At 36.5% G+C, this 19,993-nt stretch overlaps 1 protein-coding gene across 2 annotated transcripts in view; it reads right to left on the bottom strand.

Moving 5' to 3' along the window:
- The window catches only part of HGF (hepatocyte growth factor), a 75,099-nt gene extending 57,116 nt beyond the window's left edge, over positions 1–17,983 (bottom strand). The window contains exons 1-5 of one of the 2 annotated variants that reach the window (XM_053553422.1): positions 17,766–17,983; positions 17,364–17,547; positions 10,285–10,450; positions 6,587–6,699; positions 4,553–4,667 (exon numbers count right to left, since the gene is read on the bottom strand). In XM_053553422.1, coding sequence (XP_053409397.1) covers positions 4,553–4,667; positions 6,587–6,699; positions 10,285–10,450; positions 17,364–17,451 — 482 coding nt within the window. In that variant the 5' untranslated portion in view covers positions 17,452–17,547; positions 17,766–17,983. Of the gene's footprint in view, positions 1–4,552; positions 4,668–6,586; positions 6,700–10,284; positions 10,451–17,363; positions 17,660–17,765 lie in introns of those variants that run through there. The other variant, XM_053553421.1, reaches the window with a different exon arrangement.
- Positions 17,984–19,993: the final 2,010 nt, after the last annotated feature.

The following is a 19,993-nucleotide window of genomic DNA, read 5'->3' as shown; positions in this document are numbered from 1 at the left end:
TTCTCTTACTTGAGCCCACAGCATGGTAACTTAGCCTCTTTCATGGTGTTCACTTACCTGTACACTGAGTACAGCCAGAACCGATACTATCTTCTATACTTGTGAGAAGTTCAAAGAAATGATAGAGTGATCAACACTTAACAAACGCTACCTGTTATTAAGCACTTTCCGCTGTGTGGTCTCTGCTCTGTCCTAATAAAGACCAGAACTGCTTACGCTCTTCAAACATTGTAATAATTTTGACTGGGGCTTGGTGCTCCCCATTTTTAGTTATAATGCCCTTTCGGTGCAGTAATTGCAATACATTACCTTCATTTAAAATTTCTAATGCCTTGGTCATAGTTTTCTTACTAGCATGAAGTATTTGATCATCTTAGAAAAGGGCAGACCTTTTTTATTCTTTTGTGTGGGTTAAGAATGCTACATTTTTCTGCTAGACTACACACAAAAGATGATAATAAAGAATATATACGGGGTGGTCATAAAGTGTGGGTGCAACTTTAAAATACTGCACACGAACTTTACGGCTACCCTGTATATCTGTAGTTAACACTGGCAAACATTATTTAATTAAGTTACATTTCAATATTCATTTTGGGTTTTGTTAAAAAGTTTTATTTCTTCTTTTGCTAATCTCTGAGTTCTAGACTGAACCTAAATTAGAGTAACTCCCAAGGATTTTAGTCTCTCGGTAAATACTGTTGACATGTGTTCCCTACCCAGTGGAATTTCTAATTAAGAAAACCATTATTTTTCTTTATATTGGGACACAAAACTAAATACAGACATGCCCCAGTTACCCAGCAACATTTTGTAATGTAATTCTTTCAATTTGTCATGAATATACACCAGAGTTAAGTCCTCAGAAAATACAGACTATTGTCAAATAGAAATAGTGAGTTCCAAGAGACTTACTACTAACTAAACATTTTTAAGGAACCAATTAAACATTACACAATTCCAAAGTATCTTGAGATAAAGAGTAGATCCTTACTTCAGTAGCATTTTAAATATTGGGAAATAAAAATAAGACAGTAGACCACAGGACTGAGGCAAACCATAATGCAATTAAAGCTCATCATAATGTCACAATTCCTAATAGTAATCATTTTTTAAAAAAGGTCCATTTTCTTTTGTCTTAGTTTTAGCCACACCGTTTGAGAATGGGTTAATGTGTCTTTTGTTTGGACTATTGTTTGAAGTTTATTTTGTTTAATTTTGTCACTTCTCCAATTTTTATACTAAATTTGTATAAAAATATTCATTTTTCTGACAGAATCAAAAGTGAGTTTTATTTTCTATACTTTTACAAAGTAATGCACTAAGCAAATTTGTTTAAGAAAATTCGATTGTTACTATTTTATGAAAAAGGTTGGTGTAAAAGAGCAGTCAAATATTTAATCATACAACCTGCACTGCTACCCCATATCAACCCACTAGTATAGGACATGAGCCATTAGACAATTGATTTACTCTCTGGGGCTCAATTTCTTTACTTAGAAGATGATTGAAGTGGACTCGATTATTATACATTCCCTTTTTTGTGTCATTTTATGTATTAAGATTTGTCAAGAAATCTAGCAGTTTTAGCCCATGTTCAACACACAAACATCCAATTTCTACAGTTTCAGAGAGAATTTTTGCCCCATATACATTCACATACTGAGAAATACACACATGCAGACACACACATCTATACACGTATACCTTTCCAATGGATTTGTAAAGACAAAAAGAGGCTGTGAAGAAGCAGTGAATAAGCAGTCAACAATTTAGTAGGAAAAATGCAGGTAAAATGGGAGCAAGATATAATAGAAATGAAAACTAGATATGGGTAAGAGATGAATAAACTTTCCCAGTGGCGTTAATAAAATCAAAATGAAGAGAAAAGGTCAGCTTCTTTCCACAATTCTGAATCAAGTCATATCAAATTCCCCTCTAGGACGTGGAGGTTAAAGAGCCGTCTAGGTCATCTTACTTTTTTTTTTTTTTTTTTTTCAGTTCTTGGTGTCCCTTACCTTTGACCTAAGTTAAGTGGTTTCCTTTTGTGTCCCCAGGTGTTTAGCCTGCTTTGCTTTAGCATCCATACATAGCCAATAGATGGAGCTTCACTCTGCTCTTTCACTCATATTCATTCATTGAACAAATGTGTCTGAGGACCTCTTACTGTCAAGGCCTGCCCCAGTCAGCTGGCTCTGTAATAAGCCTTTAGTCTCAAAGGTACTACTTTGGTCTTCTGTCCTTGCTGTTAGCCAGGTAACAGAAAGATAAGAAAAATTTTAAATTGGATTATATCCAAAGATACTTTGAAATATAAAATAGGTCTTCTGGGTGCTAGTCTCCCTTTCTTTTCTTCTAATATTCACTGTGTTTGTAGAAAACTTGATCTATTCCATCATCTGATTCATTAATAAATGCTCGGTGGCCAATGAAGGGTACAGATGTAGATCTCGGGTCACCTGATTTTCTGGTTAAGCTTCTGTACTAATTTCATCATCCATCATCATCTTCCCATTAAGCCACTTGTAAAATATTTCAATTTAGGGCATCAACAATAAATCATTCCTCTTGACAGAAACACATTTCTTTTTCCATTTCCCATAAAATTAATCTTCAGTCAACACTTAAAAGTGGTAAGCTATCATACATATAGTAAGCTACTAACTGAGGAAAATGAAGTGTTTTTCCATGAAATACAAAAAAAGATTTGGTGAATATACAAGATGCTCTCAGCCAGAAACATCTATATCACCAGGAAGTGTTTGCTGGTAAAACAGCCGATCAGACTGGGAAGCCAGTTCCCAGGGAGATCTATTTCTCATTTAACTCCTTCTGTCACAATCACAGAGAATTTGGGTTGTAATAAGACCTTTCCTAGGTCAGTTCAACACACTCTCCTGGACTAGGGTAGGATTGATTTCAAATGGTATTCTTTGTTCATGAAAAACTTAGATTCTTCTATTTAAATAAAATGTTTTCTTCACTATTGTGGGGAGTAACACCAGGGAAACTCTTAATTAAGAGAGGACAAACCAATCATATCACTTATTTGTTTTTATAATATAAAGATAATACTGTGTTTAGAGTTGTTCTTACATAATTGTAAGCAACTAATTTGTGAAAATTGTTTTCTCCTATTGAATTACTGTAGAGCTCATCAGCTTGCACACTTACTAGCTGATGTTAATTAAGCCACAATCACCAGTTTGATCACAGTAAAACGGAACTCTTTTTCTTTATATTTTGGCAAATTAACTCATGTCTGTTTACTAATATAATCTTGCAAAATCTTACGCCACAATAGAATGAAGTGAAAAGTAGATTCATCAAGGCAAAGTCATCAGGAGTATTGGAAAAATAAGTCACACGACATGCATCTTCCTAACAGGCTAAGTGTTCCACATCCTCGAGTTCATAAAAGCCCAGGTTATAAAGGGACAGTGACTGCTCTTATATTCTGGTCATGCCATTGACTAGTTGTGGATGATCCTGAAAACTTACTAGAGTTCTTCGTGCTTTACTTTCTGCCTGTGTATAAAATAGCACTAATAATACTACCTACTGTGTGCCTCTTGTGGGGAGGAAATGAGACAAGCCAGGTAAATTTCTCAGCAAGGTACTTGGGACATGGTAAACTAAATCTTCCAGTACGTTTACTAACCAGGGGAGAGCTATGCTAAACTCCTTTAGGTCCTGTTGAAATTATTTGTTAAATAAGTCTTGAAAACCAAGGCTGTATTTACTTCTCCAGTAGGTATTAGATATCTATGTTTTTCCTACATGATGACTAACACTCTCAGTCTCATGAGCTTATGGGTACTATGTTAACTCATCTTTAAATAGTGTCCATCTGTTATCAAGAATACAGTTGCCCTATTCAATGTAGACATGTAGTTTCCAAGGAAGGAGAAGTCCTCTCTGGTCTTCAGGCAGTAGGTGAAATGAGAAAGCTGACTAGTCTGAGGCATGAGCTTTTAGCAGTAAGTGGCTCTCAATGTCGGCTGCATTTTAGAATCATATAGGGACCTTAAAATAATACTATTACTTTCTTCCCCCAAGACATTCTGATTTCATTGGTCTGTGTTGCCAGGTGGATGGTGGGCTCCTTTAAAGACTTGCGGCAGATATTTTAATGTGCAGGCAAGGCTGTGACTCACCAAGGTGAGGGAACACCCAGCCCTCAGTAACGTACAAATCTAGTTTGCCTCTGATTTTTCATGATCCCCCTCTCTGACTACATACTGCTATACTTCCTCAAAGACAGGGGGAAAAGGAAGAAGAAATCTCATTTTTAAAACAAAGTTCACATTATTTCTTCACAAACATCAAGGTCTACAAGTTGAGGCATCGAGAATGACAGGCCGTATCTTACTGATAAATCTATTAGTCTTTTGCTAAGTATCAGTCATGAATTGACATGAGGCTGGGCCTGATGCCATTCAGCAAAGTTGGCTAAGTTATCACGGAACCATAGAAATATTCCAAAGGACTAATGTGAGGCTGCTGACGCATGAAAAGAGGCTCCATCCTCTTTTCTTCATGCTGTTCTTACCTGTGTTCGTGTGGGATCATGGAATTCCAGGGTTGGCATTTAATACCGCTCTTAGTGATAGACACGGTTCCCTTGTAGCTGCCTCCTCGACCAATGATGCAGTTTCTAATATAGTCTATTGAAGAAAGCAGAGAAAAATGCTGGAATGATGCAAAACATATGTTGCATTTATTAAAGAGAAAAACTAAAATAAAATTCCACTCAAACCTGTAAGTAATTAACTCTTGTAAACTATTTCAAATAACATTGAAATTTCTTGCCTACAGTTTTTATTAGTATTTTCAAAATAACACATTTCAGAATAATCCAAAACAAATAAACAGACTCTTAAGGAGTTTTAATTCTGTGAGCATATACCTGGAGAATGATAGACATTAGTCTCTCCATTGACCTACTTGATGTAGATTAGTCCGTGTACTCAACTGGCCAGACAGTTGTGTTTTGCTCAAGTATATAGAACACATTAGGAAATATTAAAGGCAAAAATTAAGTGGCTGGGCACAGTGGCTCATGTGTATAATCCTAGCACTTGGGGAGGCCAAGGAAGGAGGATTGGTTGAGGTCAGGAGTTCTAGTGCACCCTGAGCAACATAGCCAGACACTGTCTCTACAAAAAAAAAGAAATAGAAAAATTAGCTCAGTGTGGTGGTGCACATCCACACTGCCAGCTACTTAGAAGGCTGAGGTGGAAGCATCACACAAGCCCAGGCCTTGGAGGTTTTAGTAAGTTATGATGATGCCACTGCATTCCAGTGTGGGTGACAGAGCACAACTCTGTCTTCAAAAAGAAAGAAAGAAAAAGTAAGTGAGTTTTTAAAAACCTATGTGGAATTCATAAAGTTACTTAAGATAATGCAATTAACTAATTTTTATAAAATTGTATGGGTTTTGTATATACATGTGCTTGAATAAAATAGTAGCAGTTGATGGTTACTTTCCATATTTTTGCTAACATTTCAGCTGCTAAGTTATAAGACCACCAAATTGTAAGAAATATGTATTCCTATCAAATAATAGCACATGCAGTTGTTAGTAAAGTATGAAATTAAAATAAGAATGGTCTCAAAAAAAAAGTAAGAATGGTCTTACACTAGATCATGAATTATGATTAGGATGTAGAACATTTAGATGTAAAATTGTTGAGGTATGTAGAGATTATCTTATTTTCTAGCATAAATTTATTTTTATTTAAACATTTACCCTACTAACATGAAAAAAACCTGTGTATAGTACTGAACACTGTATTTAACTTTCATAGGACACAGTATGATTTTTTAAAAAAGATTATAATAAATGTTATTTTCATAAGTACAATTCATAATTATTATTTTGTATTAGATATTTGGTTTATAAAAATAATGTTTATTTAACATTCTTTAGTTATTTCATTTATATAATTCTGCTTTTGAATAAAGTACATAAATATCCTGTTAACACAGTATCAGATCACTAGAATAGACAAATTAACAAATAATATTGTGTCAATTCCTCTTTTAAAGATGTTTTCAAGTATATGATTAAATATAGTTCCAACCCATTTTCATAGAATCTACATTTTGATTTACAGCACTTAACACTTTAATTAGTGTTTTAAACTAATGACTTAAGATACCACTTTTCTTTTTTTTTTTTTTTTTTTATAATTTGGCTGGGGCTGGGTTTGAACCCGCCACCTCCGGCATATGGGACCGGCGCCCTACCCGCTGAGCCACAGGCGCCGCCCAAGATACCACTTTTCAAAATGAGTGTGGAGAGTTTCAGTTCTTAGAGATCCACGTACAGGGGGGACAAAGAGGGGGGAAAGAATCTAGATTATAGAAAGTCTGGAAAGTCAGGGAAATGCTCTCTGCAGAGTAACAGACTAAACATCGTCAAGGTGCTAGTTTCAACTGTCTTGGTGGGTGAACTGACTGCTTAACAGATCCAGCATATAATAGAAAAAAACGAGGGAAAGAGCACTATGGCAGGAAATTATTAAACATATATTTTATTGTACTTTATTTTATTATCCACTATTTAGGGAGAGTTAGTTACCTTTGTTTTCATAGAGGTCAAATTCATGGCCAAATTCTTTTTTCACTCCACTGGACATGCTATTGAATGGGAACCAGAGGCATCGTTTTCTCGTTTTCTCAAAAACAAAGGCCCTGGAAAAAAAATCTGAATGAAAAGAAGGAATACTAATCTTTACATACAACTCATGAGATTTGATGGCTTCTATCCACTCTATATGGAGATGCAAAATAATGTAAAGAAATACTTTTCTTACAGAAAATGTCATTGTATTGGAACAAGAGAAAAGAATGAATGATTAGCAAACTGGAAATCCTGTTACCCACTTCGCATTTATCACCTTATCTGTTGTTTTGTTTTAAATACAATTTTTAAAGAATAGGCACGTGGTTCACCAAGAAGGGCAACATAAAACAAGGGCGTAATTACATATATATATACATATATACATATATACACACAGATAAAATAAAAATAGGAATAATATTTAACGCTAATACTTTGATAGCTAAATAAGAAAATAAAATTAAGCTTTTGTAAGTATAGATTTAAATATTAGATTCAATATTATCTGGAATGTTTTCACATTATGCTAAATGACTTGTATAAAAATAAGGGCTTCAACAAGCAAAATTAATATATAACACAACTATTTGGATTATTTCTAAAAACTTTGTCTTTCATTTTAGCCTTTTAAAAAATTATTATTATTTGGGATTCTTTGAGGGTACAATGAATTAGGTTCCACTGATTGCAGTTGTTAGGTAAAGTCCCTCTTGTAATTGTGTCCCGCCTCCAAGAGGTGTGCTATACAACTGTGACCACCCCCATCCTCCTTCCCTACTCCACGCTTTGTATTACATCATCTACTACAATCCTATTAGAATTGAGTACATTGGATTTAATAATTACATTTGAGATATAAAGAGTCATTTCCAAAGTTTATAATTATATTAAGTATGTTCATGACATTTTCTAAGGTGCATTAGAAAAATCTCCACCCAAGAAATTCCCCTAGGGGAGGGATCTGAGATCAAATATTTGATTTTTTTCGATACACCTTTTGGTAAGGTATAACACAGTGAAGCTTATTAAAGGCTATGAAAATCTTGCTGAGGATAACTTTTTACTTAAGCCAGTATTTCCTAAATAAATTTGTTTGCATGAGCATTTTTAACTTTAAAAATATTCTGAACATTAGATAATATCCTCTGAATAACATTGCAAGGAAAATTACTAAAGTGTATTACCTGTATTACTACCAATTCCGATAGCTAGGTTTTATACTGGTTCATTGTTGTTCATTTAAAAATTCTATTTTAAAGAAAACAATAAACATCAAATAAGGTGATAAAATTTTTAAGTAATTTCTTCTGCGAAGTGGGTAACAGGGTTTCTAGTTTGCTAATCTCATTCACTCTTTTTTTCTGATTCCAATACAATGACATTTTCTGTAAGAAAAGTATTTCTTTGCATTATTTTGCATTTCTTATGGAGTGGGTAGAAGCCATCACATTTCATGGTTGCATCTTCTTGTGAATTTGACTTTAAAAGTCTTTACCTTAGCATTATTTTAATTGTCATATTCTTTTCAATAATTTAATTTATCTGTTTCCCGGAAGGAATTCTAGCATCGGTTACTTAGTCATGGCTAGAAGAGGGAAGCCTACCATTTTCTTCCAAGACAATTAATACGTTAGCAATCTTCTGAAGAGCTTAGAATCAGATATTCTATTCATCCTTCTTACACAGCAAAGAAAATCCTGAATCCCCATGAAATCAAAATTGTCCAGACCTCCTCAAGAAGAAACAGTATTCGACAGTGTTCCACCCACTCAATTCACAGATGCTTTCCATAACTTTGTTTGTATTTTCTAAGTGGTTTAGTGTATTTTACATTGTTTTTCAATGATTCTGGTCCATGCAACTAGTCCACAAACAAGATCTCTGAATTCATTAAGAACTTAATATCAAGGTATCATAGGATATCCATTCAGTTCTGCATAATTCTGTATAATGTAATGACCTTAAATACATATGCACACATATGTATATGTATACACAGACAGAGAGAGGATTTCCTCATTTCCTGGGAGAAGAACATTGGCTGTACGTAGGTAATATTGCATGGGGTTTTCTGTATAGGTTTCCACACATTTGAGACTCAATCTAACTCAACCAGAACACAGTAAGGAAGAATGAAACTTCATACACATGCTATGTATGAATATTTATTAATTAGGTTACAGATCTATTCCAATTTAGGAAAATCATTTTAGTTTCTATGACATAAAAGAAAAGGAAGGCTATTCTTTTCAAGGCATAAGGCTGACTAACGTGCAAATTGAGCGTTAGCAATACTCTTCATACTTGTGGATCCAGAAGAGTGTATTTTTCAACAACGAAATGTTATCCTCTCCTTCCCTTTCCCTGTCCTCCCAACCCGGAGAGGGAAGATACAACTCCACCCTCCTTAATTGCCAGAAGAACAGCTTCGTAAGTCTTCAAACCTGAGATACTGATTAAGAGTAGTTTTTTTTAATCTCGTGGCTTTCATAAGGAAGTCAGGGAACAAAACAGAATTATCATAGCAATATAGCTGCAAAGTCAATTCCTACTCCATTCCTAGGAAATAGCTCCCTGAAAAAAGGCGGCTTGGCTATAAAAATAGAAAGGAAGTAGTCTCTCCCCCTCCTGTCTGGCGAAGACCTTCTCTGAAATGTTCTTTCCTCTGAGACCCATAACACGGACTTTTCTGAAAAAGGCAAGATGAAATGAGGACCTCTGGCCATGACATTAATAAGCCCTGCATTCACATGGTGTTTCACTATCCAAATGCAGTTAAAAAGTATAAATTTATAGAATTTTATGGACAATCTTATTTAAAAAAAATCAGAAGTGAAAGAGTAGGAAATAAGTGAGGGGAAAGAATACTTTTTTAAAAAAGAACTACACAATGTTACTTTTTTCTCGCAGTTTGGGAGACTACTCAGATGTGACTGTCATTTTCGTAACCCAAAACTAACAGTTTTATCACCTGCGATCACTGACCAAGTCTCCTCCTTCCTCTTCAGATTGCTCAATTAGTTTTCACCTGCACCTTCATCATCACTATCCTTCATCTTCTTTTTAACACTCTTTGCTGCTGCCACCAGTTCTTCTGTTGTTGTTGTTTTTTTTAATCTAATTCTTTCAACACCTTTTATTTAAATCTCTAAAGATGATGGTATAAGCTGCAGTAAATTTTGGCTATTGCTCAATTTCTGAAAGTTCCTCTTAAAAGAAAAAATTTGCCCATGAAGGCTACGTTGAACAGTTTGATGAGAATATTTCAGATTGTTTATGAAACCAGCACATCGTACCCCTTGATTGCACAAATGTACACAACTATGATTTAACAATAAAAACAATTTGCTCTGACTAGAATATTTTAAAATGTTACAGAGATCAGAGTCAATCTAATTTAATTTTTAGTTACCCACATTCAATTGTTCATAATATGAGAAAACGAATTCCATACCTAACGCCACTACATATTTCACAAGTGAAAATACACTCTTCTAGATTCTCTCCCTTATTCATGCTAAGTCTTCTGTTTTGATGAGTTGTAAGTAGAGTGAAACTCAGAATTTTATGGCCAAATCACAAAAAACCCATGATTATAATGTGTACATGACATATTTGGAAAATTATCCTAAGAACAAAATGAAGTAACTTACTTGCAAGTGAATGGAAGTCCTTTATTCCTAATACATCTATTAGCACACTGGTCTGCAGTGTTCATTTTTTTGGTTTTTATCTTCAAAAATGGGTCTTCTTTGATTAGAGTAGTCTTTGCTGACTTTTTGAATTCATGAAGTGTATTTCTTCTTTTCTTCTGTCCCTCTAATAAATACAAAAATTTAGAAAAAAAGTAAGCATGGGAGAAATGCTTTTAAGGCTTTCATATAGAAAAAAATATCCTTAAGGATCACCTATGGAAAATGATTTTATCTGGCAGCATGGTAGACCTCCAAAGGTGGGGGTAAAGTGAGGTGGGGAACAGCTTAGAGCAAGAGAAGAACATTATAATCAGAGAAAAACAAATAACTTGTCATGTAGAGTCACTCATTTATATTCTTTCAAAGGAAGAAGCTTTTAAAAATTAGGACAGAGTTCACCCTGAAGAAATAAATAACATGATATCTCCAACAGCATGAAAGCTAGTATCAGTGCCAGAAGCTTATCATGTCATGTTTCATAATTAAATTTTTCATTTCCTTCTACACTCGGTCCTTATGTAAGTTATAATATTAATTAGATAAGCCCAGTCAAAGACAGGTGAGAAACCTCACGCCGAAAACTGTGTGGGAGACACATTCTCCTCACTTGATCCTTAAAGTTTTTTACAGAATTCGTATTTTAGCCCTTCTCTTCTCATTTACTGCACAAATGTTTTCTGTGCTTTGGGGCACTATTTCTTGATATCACTGAAATGTTTGTTTTGAGATCAAGCCAAATGCTGTAGATCAAATATATGAACAACTTCATCCTTTAATGTGGGAATATCATTTTTCTTCATGAAAGTGCAAGATCCCTAAATAGCTTGAAGCCTCCTACTAAGAAACCTGAAAAACAGAACTAAAACATCCTAGAAGACTTCTTCTGTTGGATAAGTCTAGTATGAAGAACTCATTTCTTTATTCTCAATCTGCCCAAAGTAGCCCTGACCTAAAGATGATCATCACCATCTTTGCAAAGCAGATCAAAGCCTGGTAGATAGCACATTAAGATGGATGTGCTCGCGCATCTCTGCCTATCATTTTTTTTTTAACATTATTACAACCAAGGAAGTAATAATACATCTACTTTTTTAAGTCTAGGAAACAAAGACATAGGGGAAAAAATTATTGACCATTTAGAGCAGCAGTTCTCAACCTGTGGGTCGTGACCACAGGAACTATATTAAAGGGCCACAGCATTAGGAAGGTTGAGACCACTGATTTAGAAGATCTCCCATTGGAAACCCAGCTGTCTGGCTTCAAAACCACCACTGCAAACCACTTACCATATCATCTCTATGAATTGTGAAGATCATGTGGAGAAATATGGCTTATCAACATTTTTCTGAAGATTTGGCTTAGAGATATCAAGATATCTTTGATGTCAAAGATATCTTTGTATATGGTGAAGTGTGTCAAGGAGGGAGGGTCAAAATATTTATGCAAAAATATTTAGAAATACAGTAGCACCTTTGTAAGCTGACCACCCAAAGGGCTGTAAAAAACTGTCAACATGTGGTGGTCAACATAAGGAACAAGGCCTATTGTACTGATATAAACATGTACTTTACTTTCTGTAATAAAAACCAGGTCAACTCAATGAGGTAGTCAGTGTAGGGCAGTTGTCAACTGTGAAGGTCTGACTGTATAGCTAGCAGAGGAAGACACCAAGAAATGAGACCGCATTTTGGTGCGGTCCAACCACTGCCTCCAATTGGTTTATTAAACATGTAGGTGCTACTCATTAATGTCTCTCTTAACCTGAAGTTCACAATCAATAAGACAAAACCGGAGGTTCTCTAAATTTCTAGTTCTCTATAAACTCCCAAACGTAATCTCCAAAAGACTGGTACTAATTTCTGTAATGATGCTTTCATTTTTAACTGTTCTTTCCCCTATAAAATAGAATAGCTATGGTACAACAGAGGTTTGAAAGACATTTTAACATGGAAATTAAACCAACCAAATAATCTATTAATATATTATTTATTGAGTGTGGACCAAATGCCTTATGTAATGTTGGCAGACAGATGACAATTCTTGTGTTCTTATTGACTTGCGAAATGACTTTGTTTAATCACCTGAAATGTTAATATCTGAATTAATTGACAAAATAAAAATTATGTTACTTTAAACTTTAAAAGTTTTTTAAAACTATAATCAGTGAGTAAATATTTGAAAATCAATTTGTCTGAAAATGTTATAAATATGCAAAGGTGTAGTTTTGTTTTTAAAATGTTATCCTTTACTTTCTGGCATAAGAGAAGAAACTTCTATTCTCTCAAGCCGAGAAGGCATAGTCCTTTTCAAATTTGGTCTTTATCATAGAACTGTATTAGCGTGAGATGAGTTTTTCCATTAAGAGTTTCCCTATCCTTTGACCTTACTATGCTATTTCTTAGGTACTGTGAAATATTTCAAAGCATAATAATTACCCGATTTCCTATATAAACTTGAATATTTCTTAGAAATAAATGGTAGTTAATTTACATAAGAAATATATTAAACTATCTACCAAAAATGGATGAATTATATATATAATATATATACATATATATACACATATTTCTCAAATGAATTTATTAATTAAAAATGTAGAATTAAAATTGATCTGTTGTATAGTATATTTATTAGACATGTCTAATGATGAGAGAAAAGCAAAAAGTAAAATCAAAAAGCCTAAGAGCAACATTAAATTTGTTTAATAAAATAGTATTTGATAATTGTTCTGGTTTCTTTTCTCAATACCATTCAATATGAAAGCAAGCTTTGAAGAGTATTCTGGGGAAAAGTGGTCTCTGTGGAATTGTTAGTTGAGTTTAATTCTACAGATCCTCAGTTGTCCTATTGAAATGTGTTAATGTGTGGTTGTACCTCATAAAAATAGTTTACCCTTGCTTGCTGATAAATTTTCCATCACTACCTTTCATCTGAAGATCAAAAAGCATTTTCAAAAACAAATAAATCTGTGATTTCCCTTTACTAGATAATAAATAGAAGTGAAAAGCTTATCTGGGGCTACAAAGCTAATCAAGAACAATCAGAACCAGACACCAGAATTCCCTTCTTTTAATTTGCTTCTCAGAACATAGAAGTTTTCCTTTGTAATTCGGTCATTTATACTAGGTCAGTAACTAATCACTTAAAAAATATGAAGTTGGAGCTAGTTGCTCTTCGTGTAATCCATGCATCTATAAAATTAATTCCTTATTAAATAAAAGCAAGATTCAAAACAGAAGTCGTTCAAAACAGAATCTGAAAATAAAATTCCTTTGCCTAAAATAGTTTTAACTTTCTTTTCCATATGTATTAACAACTGATGCTTGTTTTACTGAAAACAGTTAAAAGCCAAGCTTAATTTGGGAAGAAACTCAAAAATATCTTTGGATCAGATTTTTCCCTACTATTTTTTTGTGCGTGACTGTTAGTTGTAGTTTATAAACAAAATATTGAAACGAAATCAAAGGGTGAGAGATCACTGCAAATTTGTCATGCTTTTCTGTACTTTAAATTACAACTCCTTTTTACTTTTCTCTCAGTATGAGAAAACATTTTGGAAGCTATATTTCCTGATGAACCTGAAGTCCCTCTTTTAGAACTGAAATCATTAGGATCCTAGTGAAAACCTACAAACAGAAAGTAGGGTCAAATGTATCAAGGTGCTTGAAGAAAGACACATTTCTCCCTCTGGTCCCTGGGCCTCACACTCATTTCTCTCAGTACCTCATATATTTTCTTCTCTGTGTGGACTAACCATTGACTTCAAAGGAAAACCAAGCAAGGAAAGGATTTGCAGGGTGTGGAAAGAAACAGGAATCTGGTTCCATACATTCTGAGAAACCTACCCACATGACTGGTGATTAACAGTTTGAAGTGGCAAGATGTTAAGATGAAAGTATACAAATAATTAATGGAATGGAATGGTTGTGACTAGAGATTTTTAAACTCTCTAAAAGAAAAATCACACATGCAAGTCCAGATTTTCATTATTAATGCCTAAGATTCAGATTTCATCAGTTGATAATCATCTCCCCTTCTTTAGGGAAGTCAGCACAACAATACCACAGAAAAAAGATGTCAAGAAGAAGAGGTCATGTCGGATTTAAATCAAATCTTGGTATTTGAGAAGCAGCATAATAATCTCCTCCGAGGAGAGTTACAACATGAAGTGAAGTTCAATGTGATTTTAAGGGCCTCCTTAGGTAGTGCCCTCCTTCTCTTTCTTTTCAGTTCTTGTTCAGGGTTCCATGGTTATTCACTGTCCATGTCCATCTAGATGCGCCCTCCATACAGCAAGGGAGGCAATCATACTAAAGTACAACTTCAGTCAAGTATCTTGTCAATGTAAATACTTTCAGCTGCTGCCCATGGTATTCAGTAGAGAGATGACATGGTTCAGCATGACATTCAAGCTTATCCATTCTACCACATCCTTACTTTTCCAATCACAACTTATACTTTCCCTCACATACTCAGTACACTCACCCCAAATAGCTGCCTTTAGCTCTAGTGGTACGTTCTTTCTGGGGCATCCATTATGCTCTCTATATAACCTCTCTGCTCTTGGGCTACTTGTATTCCCCTGGTTAAGATACCAACCATGCCATCGCCCATCCTTTCACGCTCAACTTGGGTACCATATACCCTCAAGCTTGGTTTGATCCTATAGGCTAGAAATAAACTCTCAACCATAGTATAACAGTATTTCTAACAGAAGGTTTCTTTTCATATTACTTAGCCAAATGATTTTTTTTTAAAGTACATTTCAGTTGATTTCATTGCTACTGACTTCAGTATAAATAAAAGGGCAAAGCAACCATATATTTCATTCACAAAGATTTAGGTGGGAAGCTCTGTCCTTTAATTAACAAAGAGATAAGATAATTGAGGTCTTTAAACCTCAGTTTCCTTGTGTAAGATTAGTCCATAATTGTCAATCTTATTAGAGGCAAGGAAGCTTTCCTTTAGAACTTGGTCCATGGTAGTTGCTCATCTGTTCATCTTTGTATTCCCTACAGACTCTTAGACATTAGGTCCCCTTTCAATGCTGCTTTTGTAGCAGAGGATTGGACATTAATTCCAGCATGAATGAGAGAGAATACAGGGTAATTCTATGTAGACCAATTACTAGAAGAGTGGCTTGGCTCCACTATATTGAGTATTTCTTGAGAAACTTTGTAATAAGGTCCTCCATAATGTATTCTATTCAGTGTATTATAGTATCCACTTCTTTTCTAACAATGTGTTATTTTATAATATGTAAAAATCATGCACTATGTACATATAGAATAAATCAAAAAGCATACGAAAAGGAAATAAGAACAATAAAAGAAAAAACCTCTCGATGCTTAATATTACATAACATTTGATAAAGAACAAATTTTCCCTCTATATTCTAAGAGGATGTACCCATGTTTTTAATTTTGGAGACTATCAAAATAAACTAGCCACCAAAACAAAGGCAGACCCTCTTTTGATGACAACCTTAGAATTATCAACTTCAGGAATTATTCACAGCGTATTTGTAATTCCCAACTGGACTCTCCTTGCTGCCAGCACACTCTTGGGCTGCGTTCTCTCCCTGCTCAGGAAACACAGTCATTTCTACATTAGCCAAAGTGAAATATAATTACAAATGTATATCTCCTGCCAAAACTTCATGATGCGTGCCAAAAACAAATAGACATTGTCTATGGTTGATCTACTGTTTGGGTTTTTCACACTGTATTCCCCTTGCATTAGCACAGATGATTTCAGGTAACCATATTCTACTTCAGAACAGCAACCTTGTAATCTCTAAAAATGAAAGCCTTCAAAATACAAATCATGATTTCAATTTCTGCACAAAATCTCCGAAACCAGCCAGGTCTTCTATGATCCATTTTAACATGATTTGAATTTTTTCCCCTTCTCCAGAAATCTTGCCTACATGGTTTCAAAGTGACCTTTCCCAAGCAGACTCATTTTCCAAAAAGGGCCACTTTGCAAAATAAAAGAGAACTAGACACTAGACAGGTTGACTAATTTTCCTTATCCTTTACCAAGTCCTTGAAGTTTTTACCCTTTTATTACATCAGAAACTAGATCAGAGAGCTGATAACTTTTGCATTCAATTTAAACTAAAAGATACAGGCAGTTCTCTGTTACATTGTAAAAAGGCCCTGTCTACCAGGTGGGCATTGGTTTCATTCTTTTATTCCCTTGTGCCCACCCTTAATGCTCACTGCCTTCTCCCGTTGGCACCTCAGCCACTACTACAATAATACAACCAAATACAGATGTTTCCTCTTGTCCTGACAACAAGAGAAAACTTCCCAAAGCAGCAAATGAGATCTCTAAACTTGCAGGCGATACAAACTTTCAAGCAACCCCTCCCCAACCTGCAAATCCCAGGGAGAAAGTAGGAGATTGCCTGGAGTAGTCCTGCAGTTTGATCAAAATCGCACGATGTTTATGTCCCTTGCCCTGTAGTTTCGAAAGGGTAGGCAGGCGTCCTTATCCAGAAAGAATGAGACCTTCTGAAAGTGGCTTTTCCTTTCATTTTTATAACATGCCAATGGCCAGAGTTTAATCCACTGCCTCTAAATGAAAACCTGTATAAACTCATAATTTGGCCCTGAATGTTGACTGGTGATGTGGAATAGTGGAGTGTCAAGAAAAATTATCCTCTAGAAAAAGATGAGTCCACGCTGGACTGGCCATCACTCTGCCCTGTTCAGACCAGACCCTCCCTTCAGCTTTAAATGTGTCCAAAGCAGCGCAGTTGCAGCCAGGGTCAGAACTTCCTTGTTATCCTATAATCCACGACTATTAAACTAAGGGAGAAGGGGCTGGGTGTTGGGCGGTAGGAAGGCGGTGCTGAGGGAATGCTAGTTATCATTTTAAATGCTTTACAAACAGAAAAAAAAAAGAATGTCAAAAGAAAGCAGAATGAGAGGTTTTAGGACTCCTTACCACACACTGAGTTAAGAAAGGACGTTAGGTAGAGGGTAAGTGTTAAAAGGGGACCGGGAAGGTTAGTGAGGGATGAAACTAACCTGCATAGGGGATGGCGATGGGCCGGAGGAGGAGGTGGAGGAGGACTTGCTGCAGCAGCAGGACCGGCAGGAGTTGGGTCACCCACATGGCGCTGCTGGACGTGCTGCGGCTCCCACCGGCCGAGATGCCCGGGGAGACGATCCCGTGCGCGGTCAGTGCCTCAGAGAGCCAGTCCGCGCTGAGCTGCTTTTTATTGCGATGAGCTAAGTTTGTTGTGTGATTAACTGGAAAGATCTAGGTCTGAACTCCCTCTTACGGTAAGAAACTGTTTAACAACAGCCCTTTACTCTCTTCCAGCCCCCTCCTTTCTTCACTACCCCCCCCAACACCACCAAACAGATCCCCCCAACACACACGCACCGCTCTACCTCCCCCAACCCCTGCCTAGGAAAGAAACTTACAAAGGAAAGGTCACCTGGCCTGAGGCCAGCTTCAATTTGGAAGCTAGAGCTCCAGATCCCAGTGGCTCCTATCCGAGCAGGGAAGGGAGAAGCCAGGCTCAGCCCAATAGCTAAATCAAGGCACAGGCAGAGGACCAATTCGCTAAATTTAAACAGGAAAATACATGTGTTTACATATCTATTTGGGAAAAGAGGAAGGGGAAGCAGCCTAAGAAGAACGCAAAGAGCTGTCTTTCAGCCAAATGTGCCCCAGCTCCTAATCTGTCTGGTTTCACCGCGAGAGCCATCCAGAGACTGAAAGCTCTGACACAGGTTCCCGAGGTTTTAGGAGGAGAGGGGAGGAAGGGAGGGAGGGAGGGAGAAGAGCCCAGTCCAGTACAGCGCTGGTAGAAAGAGGTAAGGTAAAGACAGGGTGTGGTATTTGGGGGCTAAAATAAATAAGCCAGCGAAACAAAAGTACCCAGATGTCAGGTAGGAAAACCACCCACCTATCTCAGAGCAAGCAGCTTTTTTTCAGAAGCTTTGCTAAAACTTCCAAGTCACCACGAATTGACCCAAAGTATTCAAAAGAAACTTGTCTGATTTATCTGGTGATACTTTCTCTTTAAAAAAGCCTAATGTTCGCTGCCTGTCGCTGGCAGGAGAGACTTGGTGGGCTGGGTGTCCTAATACACACTCATACCTGTTTGTGGAGATGTAAGTGTGCACCTTCTGGTATTAATTTTCAGTGAAAATTTGTCAAGCCATTTTAATTCGTAAATAATGAATGTGCCTCTTTTTTCCATCTTCATCTGCCGGCACACACCAGCAGCCTCTCAAAGTCTAAGGACAAGGCTGAAGAGCTTGCCTGGGGAGGATTTATAGGTACGGAGTCTTTGTGGGGTCATTGCCCAGACTGCTCATTTTATTCAGAGAATTTGTGCACCTCAACGACAGGAGTGCTCTGATTCCTTTAAACAAGAGATCTCTTTATTTCTAATGAATGTCAAGGGGTAGTGGCCCCCTGTGTATCTCTGAAATGGATAAGTAGGAACCAGCATCTCTGTGGACAGTGGAAGGGAAAGTGGGCGGAGTTTGGCAATGACACCTGAGCAGTGGGGCTAAAACCGTCCTCTCATAGTCCTCCCTCACACAGGGCTTCCTCTGCCACCGCCCTCTCACCCCTGCCTTCAGGGAAAACGCCCTGCCAGATAAATCCCTGAGGTGGTTGGGATTATAGAGAAGCCAGGCATTAAGAGAACTCTTTGAGGAATCTACTTTATATTACCTTTTCCTTTTGCTAATCCTTCCCTGTTATCATTTTTTTTTTTTTTTGCTTACTTAAAAATCATTGGTCAGCTTCTCTCTAGTGTCCCAGTGTCCATTTTACTTTCTTTTTACTGTCCGTTACACTTTCTGGAAAATCTCAATTTCAATTTCAGTGTGTGGGTGAACGTGACTCTGAATTGCTCCACTGCAACTCTTGTGCTTTGTTAGGATTCAGGGTTCAAGAAATGATACCCCAAAATGAAGGCTTGAGAAGCAGCCTGGACTTCCTCCTGCCCTCTGGACCCCCTGTTTCAGTCTAGCCATGGAAATTAGAATTCCTCTTTCCAAAGTTGGTTCGCAAAAGCCTGAACCCCATTCCTCCCGAGTTAGTCATAAACCCCAAAATGTTAATCTACCTTCCTCTACACCTTTCTATGTAAAACTGGCCATAAAGAAATCATCAGACCTCCTTGTGTGAGGGGTCATAAGACCCCCACTCTGGGGAGTTCTGCCCTATAGCTAGAAAGAAAGAATTCTGCCCAGAGAGTCCCAAGCCCTTTAAATAGACAGGCCTTTCTGGGTTCCCCACTCAGTCTACTAACATTAGATCACACCCTTTTGTCCAATCATGTTTCTATATGACTGTCCATTCCTTATTGAGCATAAACATAAAAATGGACCATTTCCTTTCTATCTTTGGGTCTTCATTGTAAAGGCACATGTGTCACATAAAACAATGAAATAAATTCCTGTGCCTTTTCACCTGTTAATCTGCCTCTTGTCAGTGATTTTCAGCCAACCTTCAGAGGGCAATGGTGATGTTTTCTTTTGGTCCCAACAAAGGATTAATGCTGTTTTAAAATAAGGTAGATTTTTCTGTAAGCAACTTTTTGTAAGTAAAGAATGAAAGAGAACATTTTTTTACTTATCCTTTCTATCTCTCAGAGAAAGTAAAGTCAGAGCTATAAGTATAGATACAG

Source organism: Nycticebus coucang, chromosome 11 (assembly GCF_027406575.1).
Source record: "Nycticebus coucang isolate mNycCou1 chromosome 11, mNycCou1.pri, whole genome shotgun sequence".
Classification (NCBI taxonomy): Eukaryota; Metazoa; Chordata; class Mammalia; order Primates; family Lorisidae; genus Nycticebus; species Nycticebus coucang.
Note: the sequence above shows the minus strand (reverse complement) of the source record. Positions and strands in the feature narration are given on the sequence as shown.